Below are 22,668 nucleotides of genomic sequence, written 5' to 3' on the forward strand. Positions count from 1 at the left end.
ATCACACCTGAGCCAAAGGCAGACACTCAACCACTGAGCCACCCAGGTGCCCCCTGGAACAGAAGTTTTCAATCTTTGGACCAAAACCTTAGCCAAAGATACAGAGAAGTGAAACAAAAGTCTTATGAACCCCGTCTGAATCCTTATTACACATGATACACTCTGATATTTTCAGTTCTACACAATTCTATTTAATTTTTTCTTAAAAAGCCTGTCCACCTACCAAATTGATTGCAAGCTGGAGTTTGAAAAATATTGCTCTAGAAGAATGATTTTCAAACTTTACATCAGACTTACCTAGAGAGCTTATTGGAACAGCTTGCAGATTCTGGTTGAGGAGGCCTGGGGACGGGCCGAGAATGTGCGCTCCTCCCACCAAGCTCCCAGGTGCTGCTGCTGCTGCTGCCCTAGACCCCATTCTGAGATCCAACCTTCCTCAATTGCTTTTTAAAGCAGTGTACTTGGGGCATCTGGGTGGCTCATTCGGCTCTGGTCATCATCCCAGGGGCCTGGGATGGAGCCCCACATTGGGGGGGTGTCCCTGCTCAGTGGGGAGTCTGCTCCTCCTGCCCATCCCCCTGCTTGTGCTTTCTCTTTCTTTCTCTCTCTCTCTCAAAGAAATAAGATCTTAAAAAAAAAAAAAAAAAAAAAAAAAAGCAGTGTACTTCCCAGCAGAGACTGCCAGAGGATTTGCTTTATTCAACAGATGAGGATTGCGGAATTCGGGTCTCTGACATTTTTGAGAGTGCCAGTCAGGCAATATCCTCGGGATCCTAGATGCTACTCTCCCAAAATCCAGCTCACACTATTCATATCAAGTGCCGAACACAGAAAAGGTCTGCTAAGCAAAGGGACGTTTATGCCCGACCCTGGTTGAATTACCTGCCTCTTAAATCCCCAACCCACAGGACATAAAACCCTCCCAGGCCTTTGGAAAACACTGTTCCTCTATAGCCAATGAAAGGTGCCATTTACCACGTAGGTTGTACCCATTCTGGTTTTTTAAAGGGAAGAAGGGAAGTCGAGCGTGACCATCCCATGGGGAAAGCTGTCCCCCCTCGCTCTGGTTGGGGTCTGCTGGGTTTCATTGGCTCTCCCTGGATCCCGGCTTCCCCTGGAAACTTCCTGGCGTTGCAGCTGAGCCCGTGCATCAGCACCCGGCTTGCCCAAGTGTTAAGCTGCCTCTGCTCCTCCACCCGGGGAACCCTCAGCCCCCACTCCTAATCCTCCCCCTTCAGAGCCTGGGGGGGGGCCCTCCCCAGCCCTGCAGTCCTCTAGAAGCCAACCCTCAGCTGGGAGCAGCCTCGCGAGGGAGGGAAGTGTTAAATGGGCACAGAGCCCCTCTGTTCCATTAACAATGGCCCGTTGATGACTGGATTCTGCTCAGGGCGCCCCCCTTGACTGGACTTCGGGGAGGAGGAAGGACTCCAGCACCCCTCCTCCCCTCCCCACCCCAGCAACCATTTCTGGGTGTGAAGTTGATTCAAGTCCTCGGCCTCTGCCCACAGAACCTCATTCTTCAGGCCCTGATGCAACAGTGAGAAGCCCGCTGGCCCTTCCTATCCCATTCCAGGGCTGGTTCGAGGCCCCAGGGGTGCTTCAGTTCAGTGTACTTCAACAAACATCTATTGAACGGTTGCTGGGCATGGAGGCCCAGTGCTAAGTAGCTGCGGGGAATAAGAAAAACTGCTGACAAGAATTCAGTGCTTATTAGAGTCAACCCCATCCCTGGCTGCCCAACAGAGTCATTAAGGCGCTTATACCGATTCCAGTGCGCAGGCCCCTCCCAGATCTTCGGGAGTGAATCTTAGGCCCTAATATTTTGTAAAAGCAGCTGGAAAAATGACTCTCGTTCCCAGCTGGGGTTAAGCATCAGGGGCCTCCTATCGGTTAGACGCCACACTAAGCGTGGGACTTGTAGTACCCATTTCATGAGGGACGTGCTCGCGGGAGGCTGGACGATGGCTCCCCGAAGATGGCTACACATGAACCCCCCACGCCTGTGGATGTGTTACTTCCCAAGGTAAAGGGTCTTTGCAGTGTGACTAAGTGAAGGATTTTGAGATAGGGAGATTACCCCGGATTATCCAGCGGCCCGATGTCAGCATGCGGGTCCTGATAAGAGGTGGATTTGACGACAGAAGAGGAAGTCAGAGTGATGCCTGAAGGGACTCCACTAGCCATTGCTAGCTTGGGAGATGGGTGAGAGGGCCACGAGCCACGGAAAGCAGGCAGCCTCTAGAAGCTAAGCTGGAAATGTCAGGGCTCTAGAAGGAACACAAGCCTGTTGACATCTTGATTTTTGTCCAAACTGATCTCGGACCTCCGACATTCAGGACTGTTAAGGTAATAACTAGGTGTTGTTTTGAGCCACTGAGTTGATGGGGGCAGGTTACAGCAGCTATAGGGAACGAATCCAGGGCGGTCCCCAACTCTGTCCTACAGATGAGGACGAGAGAGGCAGGCAGTCAGCTGGGAACCCCTCGCCGCCCCGCCCCGTCTTTGCAGCCAGACAGACATGGGTCCGAACAAGCCCAGTCCGCCATGTTGTTTCCTGTGTCCTTTTTTTTTCTTTTTGAAGATTTTATTTATTTATTCATTCATGAGAGAGAGAGAGAGGCAGAGACACAGGCAGAGGGAGAAGCAGGCCCCATGCAAGGAGCCTGTTGTGGGACTCGATCCCGGGGCTCCAGGATCAGGCCCTGGGCTGAAGGCGGTGCTAAACCGCTGAGCCACCCGGGCTGCCCTCCTGTGTCCTTTGTTAATGGTGGGACCCATCTGGGGAAGGTAGGGGTGGGGTGGGGTGGGCATGTGGAGGAAAGCTAGGGTGGGCCCTGTTGTTCCCAGGTAGGATGCCATGTTTGAAGTTGTTTCTGGAAGAGCAGAGCCCACGGGCACCGTCTCCTGTCTTCTCTGCGGCATGTCCTCACGCTGTCTCTCGGGGCCACCGGCCTCTGGGATCTGGCCTCCTGCCACGAGCCAGCCCCCTGTTCAGAAGCACAGGGTGGCCGGGAGCAGCATTCTACTCGATGTCCTCCACAGCCAGCAACAGCTGCTTATCTGGGACAGCCAGCAGGCTCCCGTTTCCTGGGAGGCCAGCAGTGGCCTTGTGCCTTCAAAGGATGTTTCTAACAAGACTCCAGGCACCCCGTATCTGAGGTCATGTGTGTCTCTTTGAGGAGTGTGAGATAAGCAGAGGTCTAGACAGTTGTCCACACAGCAAGTGGGCGACAGGTCCTGGCAGACGAGATCCCGGCCAGAGCTCTGAGCTGCCTGCTGCTGTGAGGCTCCCACCTTTTGGCTAAACCTGGTTGCTCAGTGATACAGCGTAGTAGTTGCGTTCCTGAAATGTGGAGCCAGACTGCCTGGGTTCAAAACCGAGCTTTACCTTGTGCCTGGAGGTGGGTTGTGTGGCGCCTCCTCGCCTTAGTTGGGGGTGGTGATTAGTAGCTGAAAGGGTGCTGTCCCACCTTCCTCATAGGGTTGTTTCGAGGACTAAATACATTGATGTGTGTGAAGTGCTTCGAAGTACCTTGCTCACGGTCAGTGGGGACTCGCCACTCAGCTCCCCAGGGCCGAAACGGTGTCTCTCCCTCCCTCCATGGCCAGCGCCTGGGCCAAGTACTCTGCAAGTGAATCGACTTGTCCCGCGTGAGCTTCTATCATCCAGAGGTTCGCAAGGGACTTACCCTAGACTTTTAACTTTATACAAATCCCACGTTTGTGCAAACCCTCCTCCTGCTCCTTCTTGCCCGGGAGCTGCAGAATAGCCCCAAGCACCTGAGCTTGCTCTGCCTCTTGATAAGTCCCAGGAGTAGTTCAGAGATCACCCAGGTTCTCAGGACCCATGCGTCCCAGGGTTACACCATTGCCGAGGCCATACCTGGCTAACCTACAAAGTTCTCGCCGGGGTCTCCGGGCCCTGTGGCAGCACCAGTGGCACACTGAGCCTTGGGTGGCCTCACATGGACCCTGGGCCCGCTCCCAGCATCTCTTCTACTTGGAACCCACACCAGGCCTTCCCACTGATGGGGGCAGCAGCGGCGGCAGTGGGGTGCAGCTGGTCACAGACCATGGGGGTCCCTCAAATCCCATCCCTCTCTTTGTCTTTCTCCTGCTGTGAGGATGGGGCGGTTCTACTTCCTCCCTCAGTTTCCCCTACAAAAAGTCCTCAGGCTTATCCTTGCATGTGGATAGACCCCAGGGTCCTGGCCAGTTCATGATTCCACAAAAAAGCCAAGCTCAAGGTTCCAGTTTGGATTCAACTAGTTCAGTTGCCCCACAAAGACCATCTCTGCCTCTAGCTGTATTTCCAAGGTCTTCTTCCAATCTCCCTTCTGTGGTGAGAGCCAGTTTCCTTTCGCTCTCTTTTCGGCTAAACTTTTTAACTTTTTAAACGTTTTTCTTTTAATTCCAGTTAATTAACATACAGTGTTATAGTCGTGCAATGTAGTGATTCTGTAATTCCATACATCACCCGGTGCTCATCACAGGTGCAATCCGTAATCCCCAATTTCCGAATTTTTTTAGTTTTGAGATAATTATAGATAGACACACATGTAATTTTTGGAAATAATACAGAAAGATCCCATAAACCCATAACCCAGTTCCCCTTACGGTAACATCCTACACAGGCTCCTACAAGATCACAACCAGGACACTGACCCAGTCAAGACAGAGCACCACAGACATCCCTCACGTGGCCCTTTTATAGCTGGACCATGCCTTCCTTAGATCCTGACAATGCTGATCTGTTCTCTATAATTTTGTCATTTCTAGAATCTTATATAAACAGAATCGTGCAGTATGTAACCTTTAGAGACTGGCTTTTTTTTTTTTTTTTACTCAGTACCCCTGAAATTCGTCCATGTTGTGTGTAGTAGTAGTTCATGCCTTTTTATTGCAGAGTTGTAGCCCATGGTATAGGGGAGCTGGTTTTTAGTGGACTGCTCCAGCACAGGCCTAGAAGCTCCCCAAGTGCTTGTGTCTTGAGTAAAACAAGGAACACAGACCTGTACAGCTGGCATCCATCCCTGGTGAGCAAAAGATCAGCAACCCTCCCCTGGCCACTCCCTCCCCTCCCCCCTCTCCCAGTCTGGTCTTGCTGCGGAGCTGGTGCCATAGGCAGCTGCTCTTTAAGGAAGCTGGATGGTCTAAAGCCTGGCTTTCAACCCTTGCCCATTCTAGGGTAGAACCACCCATGGAACTTTAAACAATCAACGCCCAAGCATACCCAGACCAATTCAGTTGTAATCGCTGGGGTGGGACTCAGATGTCAATAATTTCTGAACCCCCCCCATCCCCCCCCCCCACCAGTGATTCACCTGCCGTCAGAGTTGAAAAGAGTCTGCTTGCCCCTCTGCCCCTCCTCCTGCTTGTGCTCTCTCTCTCTCTCATAAATAAATAAATAAAATCTTAAAAAAAAAAAAGAAAAGAATGAAGCAGGAAGCGGATCCTGGGCTTATACACTGAGAGTTTTTTCCTACCCAGTGATCCCAGAAATGCCGTAGTGGAGTTATCTTCACAAAGGTGCAGAGCAGGCTGGGAAAGCTGTGTAATATTAAAGGGCATCTCCAATCCTCCCATAGCTGCCATGGGCTTCTCCTGAACATGTTCACCTATGATGTGCCCATCTGCATGTATACAGGTTTATGAGTGAAGGGTTGCTGACCAATCAAACCAGCAAAAGCTCCCAAACCCACAAATAAGCACAGAATTTTGTAGTAATGAACATGACCAAAATGGAAATAATAGGGCACATGAGGAATGAGAGAAGAAAAGAATTCCATGACCCAGAAGATTCCTAGCCTTCTTAGGCTGCTCCTCCTAAAGTAAGAGTGGCAAGTATGTGACACATGTGTCGACCCTTTCCCAGCCTACACACATGGCAGACATCAGTAATCAACTACCACACTTCCTCCTGGAACACAAGCTTGGCCTCAGTCTTGTCCCAGAACTCTAATACCCATCTATTGGCTTTGGCTCACGGGTTGAGGATTATTTGCTGTCCTCAGCCTAAGCGCATTCTTTGGTTCAAGACACTGGAAACCTGGTACAGTCACCATCTTTGTCAAGCTCCCTCTTGCTTGTGCTGGGTTAAGTGTATCACAGAGCGTAGGCAGGCTTGATCATTCAAGTAAAAACATTAAGCACGAACTGTATATAGGGCAATGGGTTACAACACAATGTCATATATTCTTTTTATTCTTATTTTATATCCACTTCCTTTTTTTAAAGATTTATTTCTAGAGAGAGAGAGAACATGAACTGGGTGGAAGAGCAGAGCGAGAATCCCAAGCAGCATCCACATTCAGAATGGAGCTCAGTGTGGGGCTCGATCCCACACCCCTAAGCTCTTGATCTGAACTGAAACCAAGAGTCAAATGCTTAACAAACTGAGCCACCCAGGTGCCCCTATAACCACTTCCTTTTATATGGACAGAGTAATAAATAAGCATGGTAAATTCAAACGATACAAGAAGGTATATGTGAAAAATGGGTCCCCGTTCCCACCCCTATTTCCCAGTTCCCCGCAACCACTCTTGCCAATTTCTTGTTTTCCTCTCTAGAGAGATTCTGTGAATGAGCGTTTGTGTGTGTGCACCCCCGATTTTATACAGATGTTTGTAGACCTTGCATTTGCCCCTACTTTGTATCACTCATGTCTGGAACGGCATTTCACATCAGTCCACACAGAGCTGCCTCTTTCTTTTTAATCACCACAGAGGATTGCACTGGTAAGTGTACCATCATTTATCTACCTGGTTTGGGGGCTTTTTTTTTTTTTTTCCAAAGACAGACGCTCAACCACTGAGCCACCCAGGTGCCCCTCAAACTAGCTCTTTTGTCCTGAGTTTTTATTTTTGTGCCTGTTGACAGACATTAGGGTTATGTTCAGCCTTTTGCAATTATGAACAGTTTACTATTGTGTGTGTCCTCGTATCTGTGGGGGTGTATCTGCAGGATTAATTTCTGGAAATGGAACCCCTGGGTCAAAGAGTGTGCATATTTAAAATGGTGATGGTTTTGCCAAATTGTCCTTCAGAAAGGATGCTCTCATCAGCATTACCAGAAGATCCCGTGTGTTAGGACGGAACAGGCTATATGCTGCAGTAACACACCCCCCAGATCTTAGTGGCTTCACCCCACAAAGGCTTATTGCACTGCATCTGACACAGGTTTGGGGGCTCTCCCATCAATAGCTCAGGATCTAGACTAAGCCAGCTGCAACATGTGGCCTCCAGTGTTGCCACAGCAAGAGAAGACTGGGTCTGAGGAATGTGTAGGATCATCGGAAGGACCAGGCCTAGAAGTGGCTCACATCGCTCCAACCTACATCCCACTGAGTGAAACCTGGTCATACGCCTCAACAGGCTGGGGAAGGTGGAGGCATGCAGGGGCTTGATGAGCGCCAAGTGTTTGCCAGTTTGCCGATTGTTTCTCCATAACTTTACCTGTAGAGTAGATTATAGAAGATGTTGTCTTTCAATCTGGTATGTGAAAAAATGGGCCCCATGTGTCGTTTCCATTTGCCCTCATGTGCTTTCTTTAGGCAACTGGCCTCAACCTTTCTCTGCCGTAGTACCCACAGCAGCTTATGTTCACACTTAAGACACACTCCAGTGGGCTTGCCCAAATTTTGCCAGAACCCAGAAAACATTTTGTGGGGAAGCCCTGAGACTTTTTAAGTTTTGGCTCTTATTCATAAAAACATATAAAGGCATGTGAGTAATAATATAAAATTAGCCGTGTAAAGATCTTTGCCAGCTGTGGTATGGAATGGATTGGCAGCGGTTCTGTGCAATTTCCTAGGCTCTCGGTAACTCTGCCTCCACTCTAGTTCAGGAAAGCACAAGCCACGTGAGGGAGAAAGGTGGGGCTCTAAGAACTTTGCATCCATTGCAATTCTTTTCAAAAAAGCAGGGTTTTTTTTTTTTTTTTTTTTGCCAATTTTTGTCTTAACTATTCTTAGTAACCTTCACCATTCATGATAATCTGCAACGTTTTGTTCAGTAAAGGGCTTTATGGGCTAAGCTAAGGGCTTGGAGGGTGGATGTATGAGGCACATGTGCTTGAATGGAGGGTCTATGTAAGAGGAGACTTGGAGTTTGGGCTGGCATTTCGGGGTGACATCAGATTGTAGGATGCCAAACTAAGAGGTGGTGAGGAATTTTGTTTGGTAGCCAGTGAGGATCCTGTAAAGTTGGGAGGGCAAATTGGTTTTATTTCACCTGACAACTCTAATGGATTGGTGCTGCAATAAGGTTTATGAGGCCACATGCAGTCGCAGCTATGGAGAGGACATCGATGAGTGATGTCTGCTCCAGGCACAAGACACGTGAGTGGTGGTGTGTGGTGCCGTGTATTTGCCATCCCGGTAATGAAGCTTCTTAAGTGGCCTAAGCTGTGAGAGTGAGAGTGCTACACTGGGGCAGGGCCATCACTAACCTGGGAGACAGAAGACCCGTGTAGTAGTTTGAGTTTTGTCACCATCCACTTGTATCCTTTAGTCTCTCTGAGCCTGAATTTCTATAGATAAAAAATGAGGAAGGGCAGGTAAGAAAATTTCCAAGTCCCGACATTCTGCAGGATTAGGACAAGAGCTATGTTTTGTTTTTTTCATGATCTAGGGGGAGTAGTATACAGGATGCATTTCTTTGGACAACCTGGACCCAGCTTCCACTGCAGGCCCCGACTGGACAAAGCCCAGAGTGGGGGTCAGCTCCGACCCAGCCCAGGGTTGCAGGCTGAGTGTGAGAGGTGTTAGAAGTGCCTTTGCTGACAGGCAGGCCCTGGGACTGTTCTCTGGAGCCCTGTATTTCATGTGCCTGTTGGCTTTAGGGTTTACACGGGATGTTTTGCTCACGGGGCTGAGCAGGCCCTGATGAAGCAACTCTCAAATGGGAGCAGAGAGTGTGTTGTCCCACATCCCCACACTGCAAAACAGGGCTGAGGGGCAGCCGGGGTCCGTCCCAGGCGGAGCTGATGCCCCGAGAGTCTGTGGCAGCCCCATCCCCACCAGGCTGGCCCTCAGCCCGGTCCGTGGCCCACCTCGTGGCTGTGGCCCACTTCTTCTCACAAGTTCTTGGATGTCCATTGTTGCCGAGGTGAGACGCACCTTCAACTTTGGCCGCTTCTCGTCTGTCTCTGTCTTGGCTGGGGCTGGGCGCAGGCCCGTAAGGAGGTCCTAGAGGGGTTTGTTCTTGGGAGAGGAAGCTAGAGTCCTGGCCTGTGAGCAGGCTCGAGGAGGAATGACAGCCCCAAGCCGCGCAGGGGAGCATCAGCCAGACATCCATTTACGTCCTCACTGTCTTCTTCCTTCACTCCCTGGTGCATCCAACAGCCCTTAGGCATTTACTCTCCTGTCAGACACTTGGCTTGAGATACTGGAGCCTTGGTCCTTGCCAGGCCCTCCTTACCTATGTGAAACGGAACCCAGCTTGGACAGGCCACTGGATGGGCTTCTGCATTCCCCACGCAAAGATGGCCTACCTCAGGGGCAGGCCCAGCGTTGGAGCCCTTCCTCTCTGCCCTGCCCTCTGTCCTACTCTCTGGGGGATTCAGAGGCAACTCCAGGAAGCCCTCCTGAGGTTTCCCCTCACGGGCTTTGGTGGCATCGTGTGTGGGGCACCTCCCCTCTACCCCCGGGCTGTGGCCCACGGGATGTTGGTTTAGAGTTTTCCACAGGGGCCTTCACTGCACCCCAGAGCCCCCCTTCTGGCCTCTTGCCCTCTCTCAGCTCCTCTTCTCGGGGTGGCTCTTCCTCCGATGGAACAGAGGGAGGAGCAGAGCCTCTGACGGCTGAGGCCCAGCCCCCTCGGTGCTCTTGGCCTCTGCATGCGAGGGGCGTGCAGTTTTGCTGCCTGATGCAATGTCTGGCAGGGCCCATCCCTTATCAGAGCTCCATTCCCAGCAGACTCGGAACCCCACCTTCCCCTAGGGGAGGCAGGAGCAGACTGGGAGGCATCCAAGTAGAAAACTGTTGTCTAGTGAGGGCCCCCTCGCTGGGCAGGAGAGAGGCCTAAGCAGAAAGGCCCCCGAGGGGAGAGGAGCAGAGGGAGGTTGGTGCCTAGAGTTGGGGCCTTAGCTCAGCCCACTTTCTCTTCAGTTCTCCCACACTAAGATTTATGTGGGATACCCTTGGCGGTTTTCTGGCCTCCTGTCACTAGCACATAGCTGTGCGGGCTTGAGCTGAAAGCCCCAAGGCTTAGTTTCTTCATCCTCAAAATGACATCCCAGATTGACAGTGATAATTCCAGAGACTGACAGATGTGAAGCCCCAAGTGTGAAGCTGCACCCATAGTACACACGCACAGTATTTGCCTGTGGTACACACCTGGCACATCCCTATAGTACACACTCAGGGCATATGCTCAGAGCGCACACCCACAGCGCATGCTCACAGCACACACATCGTCCACTCATCCAGGGGACAACTGCTTTTTCTTCTTCGTGTGTCCCACTGACTTAGAATGAGCGAGCAACTCCCGCTGGGCCAAATGCTTTGGAAATGGCATTCGTCCACTCGTTCAACAGGTATTCTGGGCACCTGTTCTGTGCCTGGTACGCCCAGAGTAGGACACGGGGATTCTGGGCACAGAATACAAGGATGCAACAGATGGACGAAGCTCTCCTTTCTCATGGACCTACACGCCAGGGGCTGCATTAGGCAAGAAACCAGTACATCTCGGGCCAGGAAGGAAATAAAGCAGGATGCTAAGAAGGGAAGGGAAGTGCTGGGGGAGGGGAGGTGGTCGGCGTGAGGTTGGTGGTCAGGGAAGGGCTCCCGGGGAGGACTCCCGAGCCGAGCACTGGGTCTAACTGGGCCAAGGGCTGTCCCACCCCCTGCTGCATCCAGGCACAGCTGGGCTGGCCCGTGCTTCTGGCCTTCTTCACCATTGGCCCTGCTGCCCTGGAAATGGGATCTCAGCTGGCGTCTCCCCTTTTCCTTTGGCTGTCACATCACTTGCTGGGTGTCAGGGGAGAAAAGATATCGAGTATTCCCTCGGGAGGCGGCGTCTGCCAAGAGAAGGAAAAGATGTTTCATGCTTCCCATGAGCTAAGCAAGGGTGCACTATGGGTTTTGGAAAGGAGGTAAGCACAAAGGTTTGACTAGTGTTCACAGATGTTCACAGACCCATTTCTTACAGAGGGCCTCTGTCAGGAGCTTTGCCAGGTGACCCCACATCCTGGCCCCATCTTCCTCCCTCATGACCCTGTGACTTCCTGGCCCCTGGGGCCCCCTCTGCACCTCCTGGGTCTAAGGACCTCCCACATTCCCCCAGGACCTCTAAACCTCCCTTACCTCCCCGCCCACCACCGTCTGGGCTTCCAGAGCTAAAGCTAGGAGTGGCCTGCTGGGACAGGGCGAAGGAGTCAACAGCCTGCCCTGTGTTTTGTGTCAGAGAGTTTTCACCATTGCTTCTTCCTTTTAGGGCCGGGAAGGTTCTTAGGAATCCTGTATTATTCAGGGCGGTTAGGGGACTGGGGTGGCAGCTCAAAAATAGAAACAGTGCTTGCAAGGGAAGGGAGGAGAAGGCACGGGAGCTTCATCATCAAGACAGCCGAACTTCTAATCTTACCAAAGACCCAGAAGGGCCAGATCAGCGAGGGCAAGGCAACTCCCTCCACCCACCCCTTCCCCTTCTCCCCTCTCATATTTCATGAACACTTACAGTGCCCCAAATACTATTCCTCATGGCAACCTTATATACAGGTTTTTTTATATGCTACAGGTTGAGAAACTGAGACCCAGAAAAGTTAAGTCACTCATACAAGGTTAGACAGCCTGATAGAGAGGAAGAGAGGACTAGAACCCAGGACTTTTGGACCCGGCTCCTTCTGCTTCCCTCATATTGTCAGACACAGGCAACTCTCAGCCGAGAGATGAGAGGGAAGAAAGTCAGGATTTCAGTCCCTGGTGCTCTGCAGACTCAGCGTTGGGTCTCACCCTTCCAGAGGGACGGGTGGCCTCGCACCCCACCATGGACTAAATGGGGAACCTAGCTCTGCCCGTCATTCTGCAAATTCATGTGACAGCCTGCCAGGCACCAGCTTTGACAGGTTTGCTCACTCGTGTTTTGTCGGGCAGCTGGTATATGGTGGGTGCCGTTCCAGACACAAGTCCCTACTTCAGGGGACTCGGAGTCTGAGAAGGGAAGACAGACAGACCATCAGCTGGAAAGCCCAACCATACGTGCTATGGAAGGGGTGACTGGGGAGCAGAGAGAGGCTCGAGTGACCTGGAACTTGGGGAGGCGATGAAGGCTGCTGTTGGAGGAAGCTGGGACAGGTGATTTAACCCCTTGGCCTCAGTTTCCTCATCTATAAAATGGGATAGTTGCTACCTAATAGGACTGTAAGGATCTGATGAGGAAATGCAAATCAAGTGCTTAGCTTGGCACCGGCCACAGAGCTGTAAGCACTCAATAAATTTTGGCTACCCAAATAATTCCAGTTGGCCTTTCCAACCAGAATGGAAGCTTCCTGAGGGTAAGGACCAGGTCTGCCTGTTTACTGCTGTATCCCCAGAGCCTAGACCAGTGGCTGGCACAGAGTGGGTGCTCAGAAAGGAGTTGTTTAGTGAGTGTGTGGGGAAAGGCCCAGGAGAATTAGGAAGGGGCAGGAATATTCCAGTTGCCCTGGAGCTGGCCCTGCAGGCCTCTTCCCTCCTGAGCCCCTCTCCAGTCACCCACACTCAGGACATCTCGCCACCCCTCTGCCCCGCACAGCTGGGTGCCGCCATCAGCTACCAGGCTACACATCTGCCTCCTTGCGTTGCAGAGCCCCCACCCCCCTGCCTTCCCCAAAGGACATGCTCTGACTGTCCCTCTGGCCACTTCCATTGTATGATGCAGGTGCAGTCATGGGACCTACCTTCCTGCCCTCCTGCTCCCCCATGTTGACGTCAGCTGCTTTCTGTGGGAATATCCATCTTTTCCAGAAGAAGAGATGATCCTGGGTGCCCTGCACCAGGTCATGAGACTTCTCCACACTTGGAGCAAATAGTAACCCGTGGATGAAGGTCCTTACGGAAAAGGGATAGATTTTTCAATGGGGGGCGGGGGGTGGGTGTTGTGCTGGAATCTGGGGCTCATGATGCAGGACAGGGGTGTGTGTGATGGTGAGGAGGAATGCAGGAAATGGGCACCATCAGGCCGTGCTGTATTTGCCCCAGCTTTTAAAATTGTATGCATCTTCCATTGAGGGTCATTTATTCCTTTATCCATTCTGCTATGTGGTGACCGTGCTCAGGTGTCTCCTGTGTGCCCAGCCCAGTGCTAAAGGATAATGAGGGTCCTGGACAAACTCCCTGCACTCCACAGAGGGATGATCAGTGTTGAACAAATCGCTACAAGTGGGCTCACATTATGACAGTCTCAGGTGCTAATAGGAGTCTTTGCGTGGTGGTGGGCACGGGGGAGCCCTAACCTAGCCACCGGGAGGCTGCTCCAGGAGGCTGAGACGCGAGGGCCATGTAAGGGATTTTGGAAGGGACCAAGTGAAGGATCTAGTATATGTATTAGGTTATTCGCATCAGCACTCATAGGGCCATCTCCATCATTTTTTATTTAGGTATTTGTAGTCTTTTGCAAATGCAGACACTTTCTTACTGCGCACTTGCCCTTGAGTTACGTGTGAGGTCAAAGGATAAATTGATGGAAGTGGGATGAATGAATCATAGGGCTGATTGGCATTTGGAATGATCTGATCTCACCTCTCTTCCACTGGGAGAGTGGGTCTGGGTTTCTGGCTGCCTAATCAGGGCCACAACCCTTGTAAGTTGGGTGGAAAAACTCATCTTCATTCCTCATCTCCAGACAGGGGTGTCCTGACCACCGGTCTCTTCACAGGACAAGGGTGTCCCCCACCTGAAGACGACCAGCCAGGCCCTGAGTGATGCTCCTGAGCTGAGTGCCCACCGCCCCACCCTTCCCCATGGAGAAAGGACTCGCTTTTCCCCAGGACTGCCGGGACTTTCTGCACAGCCTGAGAATGAGGAGCAAATATGCCCTTTTCCTGGCTTTTGTGGTGGTGGTTTTTGTCTTCATTGAAAAGGAAAATAAAATCATATCAAGGTGAGGGATACAAGCACAAGTCTTCCTTATCAGGGAGGGGCGGATGGGGAGAGAGGTAGCTATAGGGCTCTTCGTGGACCTACAAAGGCAGTCCTTCAACCAGTAATCATCAGGCCCCTCCTGTGCCCGGGCAGTGGGCCTGCACAGGTCCTCAGGACTACATAGGGATAACACTTGGGCTCTGGACTCAGGCAGCCTGGGTTGGAATCCTTATTCTGGCTCTTTCTAGCTGTGACAGCTTGAACAAATTCACTCTTCTGTGTCCTAAGTTCTGTAAAATCCGGTTAACGATGGGGCTTTCCTTATAAAGATTAAATCAGGACATGTAAAACATTTACCTCAGTGCCTGGCAGGCAGTTGGCATCTAATACTTGCTGACCATGACTATTATTATTCATTTACTTCCTGGCTAGGATGATGCCTCACATTAACAATCCATAACCAGCCCGAGGCCATGGTTGAGGGCGACCCCATGGAAAGGCGGGGTCCTGGTACACAAACCCTGATGGGCAGGGCTGCCATGTGCAGCCGTCCAGGTTGTATACTGCTAAATTCTGGGGCTGTGCACTCACCTCGACTACACTAGGAATGCCACCCCCTGAAGGTGGCATTCCACCTTGTGCAGTGGTTCTGCTGGAGAGCCTGCTAGACACAAAAAGATTTCTAGACCTGCTCTCCCAGCACAACACCTTCCAAGAAAGCAGCCGCCAGGGATGGCCTGTGTAGCAGGCACTGTGCCACCGCCCCACCTGGGTTCCTCAGCATGGACTGTTCCAGTTGGGGCCCACAGGGTCCTACTGCCAGCCCCTGCAGCTCTCTGCCAGAGAGCTTTCTGTCTCCCCGCACACGGGTAAGCTAGGGATACCTCTGGGAGCAGCCCTTAGCTAAGACCAGCTGGAGCTTCACACCCTTGAGTGAGACAATCCTTGGGTGTGCCCCTGTGGGGTTGGTTTGCCCACAGGGACACCTGCTCACCCTTTACAGACCTCTTTTTCTCCCCACCTCACCTCCTACCTCTCTACCAGTTCTCCCCGTGATCATGTCCCGGCTAAACTCAAATCCTTGCTCCAAAGTCGGCTTCCAGGGAAACCCAGCTAAGGGAGGCCTGGGGTGATGGCCCCGGGAGGATGTTTCGGGTTGCACAAGGGATGGCGCCTCCGGTAGCTCGCTGACCCCGATTTCCCTTCTTTCGCCCCTAGGGTGTCAGACAAGCTGAAGCAGATCCCACAACCCCTGGTGGACGCCAACAGCACCGACCCGGCCCTGATCTTGGCGGACAACGCGTCCCTCCTGTCCCTGAGCGAGCTGGATTCAGCCTTCACCCAGCTGCAGGGCCGCCTGCGGAACCTGAGTCTGCAGCTGGGCGTAGAGCCCGCCGGGGAGGCCGAGGCCGGGCTGGAGGCCGCGGCCCGGGAAGGGGGGCCACCCCGGCCCACCGAGGCCCGGCCGCGGCGCCACGTGCTCCTCATGGCCACCACGCGCACCGGCTCCTCGTTCGTGGGCGAGTTCTTCAACCAGCAGGGCAACATCTTCTACCTCTTCGAGCCGCTGTGGCACATCGAGCGCACCGTGACCTTCGAGCCCGGAGGCGCCAACGCCGCGGGCGCGGCCCTGGTCTACCGCGACGTGCTCAAGCAGCTGTTCCTGTGCGACCTGTACGTGCTGGAGCACTTCATCAGCCCGCTGCCCGAGGACCACCTGACCCAGTTCATGTTCCGCCGCGGCTCCAGCCGCTCGCTGTGCGAGGAGCCCGTGTGCACGCCCTTCGTCAAGAAGGTCTTCGAGAAGTACCACTGCAAGAACCGCCGCTGCGGGCCGCTCAACGTGACGCTGGCCGCCGAGGCCTGCCGCCGCAAGGACCACATGGCGCTCAAGGCCGTGCGCATCCGGCAGCTGGAGTTCCTGCAGCCGCTGGCCGAGGACCCGCGGCTGGACCTGCGCGTCATCCAGCTGGTGCGGGACCCGCGCGCCGTGCTGGCCTCCCGCATGGTGGCCTTCGCCGGCAAGTACGAGGGCTGGAAGAAGTGGCTGGCCGAGGGCCAGGCGCGCCTGGGCGAGGAGGAGGTGCAGCGGCTGCGGGGCAACTGCGAGAGCATCCGGCTGTCGGCCGAGCTGGGCCTGCGGCAGCCCGCCTGGCTGCGCGGCCGCTACATGCTGGTGCGCTACGAGGACGTGGCGCGCTGGCCGCTGCAGAAGGCGCGCGAGATGTACCGCTTCGCCGGCATCCCGCTCACGGCGCAGGTGGAGGACTGGATCCGCAGGAACACGCAGGCGGCCCAGGACGCCAGCGGCATCTACTCCACGCAGAAGAACTCCTCGGAGCAGTTCGAGAAGTGGCGCTTCGGCATGCCCTTCAAGCTGGCGCAGGTGGTGCAGGCCGCCTGCGGGCCCGCCATGCGCCTCTTCGGCTACCGGCTGGCGCGGGACGCCGCCGCCCTGGCCAACCGCTCCGTCAGCCTGCTGGAGGAGCGGGGAACCTTCTGGGTCACGTAGGCCGCCCTCCTCGTCAAAGGCCCACCTGCCTTGCTCGCGCCCCGGCCGCCCCTGAGACGGTGGCTCCCGCAGAGAGGGTGGGGGGCGCCCGGCCGGCGGCCTCTCCCGCGGGCCAGGCCGTCCCCCCGCCGCAGCAGTAGGCGCCCCCTCCGCCAGCTAGCTCTCCCACCGCAGCCTTGGGGCTGGGGTCTCCCCGAGAGCGAGCCGCTGCCTGTCCGGCGAGGACCGCCAGACCCGGGCCTAAGGGGCCGCGGCCTCCCGGGCAGGCCCTCGCAGGCCCACACGGGCCCAGAACTGTTGACAAGCCTTTTTCTCTCTGTCTCTGTCTCTGTCTCTGTCTCTGTCTCTCTCTCACACACGCACATACACAAAACAGGCATAAATGCCTGCGGACCCTGTGGGCCAGAGTCCGAGGCTTAACCAGAAGGGACTGTGGGCACCGACCGGTCACAGGCTTCCTGCTGTACTCAGTTTCTGGATTTCTACACAATCCAGTGTGCCATCTGCACGGATCCCTGGGGAGGGACCGGAATGGCCCAGAACGTCCGAGGATGGCAGTTGAGGCTTTTCAACCAAGAGTGATTCAGTATTTTCATAAATGAAATAGCCATGCTGGTTACTGATGAAATCAGCCCTGCACAGAGCTACGAAACACACCTACATGGGTAAAGACAGTGCCTCTACGTACACCACACACACACACACACACACACACACACACACACAAACACACAAAACCGTAGAAACGCAAATCCACATATACACATCCACAGTCTTCCTTGTTGCTTTAGGCCCACAGGGTTTAACAATCACACACCCAAAGAGGAGGCTTTAATTACATTTTTAGAATCATTTGGGGATGGGGAAGGAAACATGGTCCCAGGCCATGACCCCATTCCGACCAGATTTGGGACTGAACGGTAGATACAAAACGGCCGAGTCTGTGGCCCCCGCCTGCCTTGGTTTCTCCTGGCTACCTCCTCCGGCCCATTCACGTCCTCCCTGCTGGCAGGCAGGATGTTTTGAAATGGTGGGCCAACTCTCACGTGACTGCAGCCCAAATGCCCCGTCCCAGCTGGGCTGGCTCCCTGAGAGCCTGTCCATGTTTGAAGGCTGCCTCGGGCCTGACTGGAGCCAAAAAGCAGCTCCTGAGTCCTGCCATTTCCAGTCAGGCCTTGTGTGGGGCCGGGCCTAGGAGAGAATGCAGAGTGCTCTTGGGGGAGAAGTCACATCAGGGTACCCCCTCCCCTGAGAAGACGGGGGACAGAGGTCAGCCCCTGGTTGGTCACCATGGTTACATGGTTAGTGTCTGGAATTCCAGCTTTCAGGGCTCTGGGAAGAGTGTTGCTCAACTTGGGATAGGCTGGGTGTTTTATTTGGACTTTTTTAAAAAAAAAAGTTATTTATAGTTTGGTATCTTGTTTTGTGGCTATGTTTCTGATTTTGTTTCTGCAGGAGTGATGCTTGGAAGTGATCTGGGCTTGAGGGGGCTGGGAGGACCAGCAGGGAGCACTCTGGCTCCTGCTGAAGGGAGAGGAGGAGGAGGAAGAGCTTTCCCCAGAAGGAACAGAGCCTAGGCGGCCACCTGGCATCCTGCAGTGCCCCACGGGCTTTTCTGTTTGAACCCCATGTGGAATGAATCTCAGAAACCACCAGGGTTCTTTGCTGTCTATCCAGAAGCAACATAAATCAGCTCTCACCCTCTCCCCGAGATGAGGCCTGATTTGAACATCTCTTCCAGGTCCAAATGCATCTCCTGGGGGGTCAGGGGCCTATGGCCAAACAGCAAATGTCCCCAAACTGGGGAGCAGAAGTGAGTCCACCTCAGAACTCGAAGAGCTGCCCAAGTTCACAAGGGCTGTTTCTCATTTCCTGGACAACTTCTATGTCAGATCTGTCCTGTTGTCAAACCCAGAGGGCTGAGTTTCGGTTTGAGTAACATGGGCACAAGGGAAATAGAGGATCTGAGTCCAGCTGGTGCTGCCATGGGGAGTGTGTCCTGGCCAGAAGCTGCTGTTTGAGAGGGTGGGACCTTAGCCATTTGTGGGGTCTGTTATAATCACTGCATTTGGAGTTGCTGGGTCTCCATCCCCATGGTCTACAGCCATTCAAGGGGGTCTCCAGCCTTGGGTTTCCAGCCCCAGAATAAGTTGTGCAGGGAGCTGGCTCTGATTTGGGGTCCAAAGGGACTCCAGCTCTGCAAACTTGACCCCGGGGCAGAGCGAGACCCAGATGTTTCTGCTGGCTGCTCCTCCCCAGCCTCACCCTGCTCCCTGCACTGTTCCCCACCTGTGGTTGGTGGGGGCCGGGGCAGGACAGAGGCAACCACCTCCATCTGGGGCTCTTCTTGGTGTGGACAGTAAACTGCTTTCTTCCTTCCTTTGCCTCTGGGGCCGAGGCATCCACCTCCGAGCTCAGAGGACAGTGCCGAGAATGGACCTTTGGGACTTCTCAGGACATTGACAATTTGTACACTGCACGTTGACTTAATTTATTTATTTTGTGACAAAGGAGAGACATAAAATGCCTTATTATTTGCAGGGACTCAAAGCTGTACCCAAATCAAGACAAAACAGTGATAGAAAGCGTTGACTCACGCCATGCACATGAGGACTCTCGAAGATGATTCAGAATGCAAGAGAAGAGTAAACCCAAGGGCAGGGGGTTGCCCTGGCCCCAGGATATTGTTTAAGGAGGTACCTTGGTTTTCTCTTGTTGCTTTGAAGATGCGACTTCTAAGGCCCTTTCTGCTGTATTCCCTTTGCCCTGGTGTCTGAGACAGGACACCACACGCATGAGTGTTGCCTTGGGGCTCAGCAGCGCTCTGGGAACCTTTGGGGTTTGGGGAAGGACAGGGTGGGGGCAACTACTGACTTTCGACTCTGGGAACCTGGTGGGGGTGCATTTGTGGTTTTCAGCAGGCAGCTGGGCTGAGGAAGGGGGTCCAGCTAAGGCAAGTGCGTCCTTTTCCAGCGAGGCCAGCACAGGTTTCTCTGCTCTTGCCGGCTCTACCGGAGCTTTCCCCCCGCATAGCGTCCACCTGCCTGCAGACAGGGAGCAGTTGAGGCCTTACCTCTGAGGCTGCCAGCTTCCCCGGAACAAGAGGTCCATTCAGCAATGAGTGTTTACTCATTTTCTTTTTCTTGACGAAGACCTCTTTAGCCTGGCCTATATAAATAGTACAGAACATTCCAGACCTTAGTGAGACAGGGGAGTGTCTTAACACCCACAGGCTGTCACCACTGCCTCCTATTCCTGGTTTCTCCTCCAGCCTTCTTTGTACACCTTGGAGGGAATAAGGCGCCAGGTTGGGGGTGGGGGTCTCAGGGACCAGTCGGTGGGGAGCAGGGTCCTTGAGTCCCCAGAGGGAGGAAGAAAGAAGCAGATTCGCAGCTCCGTGGCACCCTCCCACCTACTGCCCACCCCTCACTGCAGGTTATCACCAAGCTCTTCCTGAGGTTGAGACATGAACAAATTCTCACCTTTGGTCCCTTTATGTGATGCATACACTTGAAAATAAATAAGTAAATGAATAGGAAAAAAAAGTTCAATGAAGAGTTTACTCGCTGTCAGTACTCTCAGCCTGGATGGAAGCTTCTGCCCAGGGCTGGTGTAAAGGGGCAGCAGCTGACTGGAGCCCTGAGAGCAGAGGGCCTACCCCACCCATCACAAGGGCATCTTTCCCCACCACCTCTGCCCTGTCTGATGATGGAGTAAGTTCCAGCAGGAAGTCAGGGGATCCCTGTCCCAGAAGATGCACGCTTGGCCCAGAGATGGAAGCATCAGATGGTCTGGTCCTGACCCCAAGGGTCTCTCCCAGCCCTGGTGGACCTTTCCCACATTAGGGGGGAATGGACCTGTTTTAATTGACTCTAGGGCCTGCCCCTTCATTATGAAGGATTATGAAGGACGGGAGCCGAAGACCAGATGGCTGCATCCCTGAGGCGGTCCCCTGGTCCCCTGGTCCCCTGGTCCCATCCCCGAGGCTGAAAGCAAAGATGGGTCTTGAGGGGATGCATTCCCAAGGCAGGAAGAAGAGGGGGTGGGCATGGGGAAATGCATCCGCAGAAGCCGAGTAGGCCTTGCTGATCTGCGCAAAGCGGAAGGAGCATCGGCTGAAGTCCGGGGGGCCCAAGGTGGCGGGTTTGCTAGTGGAGATGCCAGGACGTGGTCCAGCCGGATGAGAGGCGGAAGGCTCCTTGGGCACCTCCTGAATGCAGCCGCATCAGCTCCCCGCTGCCCACAACGTCAGGAATAGTGGCAGCTGCCCTTTACCTCAACAGGATGAAACAGAACCGACAAGTTCAGATGTCTTAAGAGCTTTGAGATCTTTTGGTCTCATGTGCTTCATCATTCCGTGACTGTGCCTGGAGGCCGGAGCAGTTGTGTGTGTCCACGGGTATGGACGCGGTGCCATCCCCATGGGCCAGCTCATAATGTAGACCAGGCATTTTATTGGGGGAAATACCCTGCTTCCTCTACCATTGGGAGTGAATCGGGCACCCCAGAAGTCTCCATCTGGTCCGTGTGTTCTAGGCCCCCTGTGCCTGGCTCCCCTGCTCCCTCCTGGGTCCCACAAACTCCATTTTTTTGCCAAGCCCTCGGCCCTGTGTCACGGTTCATGGTCATGTGATATGGGACCCTCCCTTCACGGCCGTGTGTGGCCGTGTACATACGTGCAGCTCGCTGTGCTCGGCCACGTGCCTCCCAGCCCCCTTGCCATCACGTGCCCCGGCTGTCCTTGTCACGGCTACGGTCGGCCGTCTCCTGGAGACGCAGGGGGCTGCCCTTCAGAGAGCCCGCCAGGGTCTGCTTTGTGGAACAGAATGTGAACCATCACTCGATGGCTTACTTGACTTATTTAATTAAAAATGAAAACACGCAGCGAGCAAAGTCTCCAATGTGTCTCTGCCTTTCTTTCGCATTCGTTCTCAGCAGCCATCAAAAATTAACAAGAAACAAAATTAGCAGCAGTAGGAAAGGGGTGCTTCTAGCCTGAGGCAGGGCAGAGGAAAGGCCCTGAGAAGTGAAAGACTCGGGGAAGCACGGCTGAGTGCAGGGGGTGTGATGATCCTTTTACGTCACCAAGATGGCAGAGCTGGTGGCAACTGTGCTTGGAGCCGGCTGCAAGGATGAGGTCTGAGACATGAATACCCCGGTGTTACAGGGCAGGGACAGGAGCATTGGCTAGAGGTCAGGGGACCCGGGGACAAGTCCCGGCTTTGCCACTGTCTGGCCCTGTGACCTTGGACAAGTCACTTCCCTCCTCTGAGCCCTAGTTTCCTTGAGAACGAGGCATGTAATCAGCGACTTACAACTGCTGTTCCAGAAGTCAGCTGAAAAAGCAGGCAATGCCCTCTCGCCTGGAGCAGCTACATATCGATCTGCTTCACATGTTGAAATGGCACCTAAAAGTCCTTTGGCCTTCAACAAAATCTCAAAAACCACATGAGGTGATCGTCAAAGACCCTTTCGGCTAAGAAATGGAATGGGGTCCTTTCAAGTCGTTATGACCTGACTCATCACTGTAGTGCCAATTAGATTTTGGCCCTTTTGTCTCCTAACAGCCACCTGGAGACAATAGGCATCTCCCAAGGAAGAGGGTTCCTCTTTTTTTTTTTTTTTTTTTTTTATTGGAACCTGAGAAGACGTTGCTGGTAAAGCTTTGTGGGTTTTGGGGCACAGGGGAGACAGGACAGCAGCAGCCATGAAGAGGGAGAGAACGACTGAGCACTCGTGAGCAATTGGGTACCTGGAGTTGGAGGGAGGTGACAACAGAGGGAGGCATGATGTGAAGGAATGGGACCCCTTCCCCAAAACTCAAACCCGTACCTCTGCCATTTCACCCAGGCCAGGCCTTGGGAACTCAAACCATCTTCCTCCCCACCCTTGAAATACAGCCGTTTGCAATGACACCCCAACCTGAATATCTCTGCCACCCCACCCCCAGTCAGGTGCCATTGCTGCATCCACTCTTCTGGGGACTACATATATTTAGTTTAATTTCTGGGCTATGTTTCCTACCACAAATGACCTCCTGGAGAAACAAATTGCCATAATCATAGAGCAGAGAAGCCTGGAGACCTTCCCACCCACT

The 22,668-nt window shown here is 53.6% G+C and overlaps 1 protein-coding gene across 4 annotated transcripts in view; it reads left to right on the forward strand.

Moving 5' to 3' along the window:
* The window catches only part of CHST3 (carbohydrate sulfotransferase 3), a 34,514-nt gene extending 13,047 nt beyond the window's left edge, over positions 1–21,467 (forward strand). For 3 of the 4 annotated variants that reach the window (XM_072823497.1, XM_072823496.1, XM_072823498.1), the window contains exons 2-3: positions 13,854–14,078; positions 15,278–21,467. In XM_072823497.1, coding sequence (XP_072679598.1) covers positions 13,939–14,078; positions 15,278–16,571 — 1,434 coding nt within the window. In that variant the 5' untranslated portion in view covers positions 13,854–13,938 and the 3' untranslated portion in view covers positions 16,572–21,467. Of the gene's footprint in view, positions 1–13,820; positions 14,079–15,277 lie in introns of all 4 variants that reach the window. The other variant, XM_072823499.1, reaches the window with a different exon arrangement.
* The last annotated feature ends 1,201 nt before the right edge of the window (positions 21,468–22,668 follow it).

Source organism: Canis lupus, chromosome 4, assembly GCF_048164855.1.
Source record: "Canis lupus baileyi chromosome 4, mCanLup2.hap1, whole genome shotgun sequence".
Taxonomy (NCBI): Eukaryota; Metazoa; Chordata; class Mammalia; order Carnivora; family Canidae; genus Canis; species Canis lupus.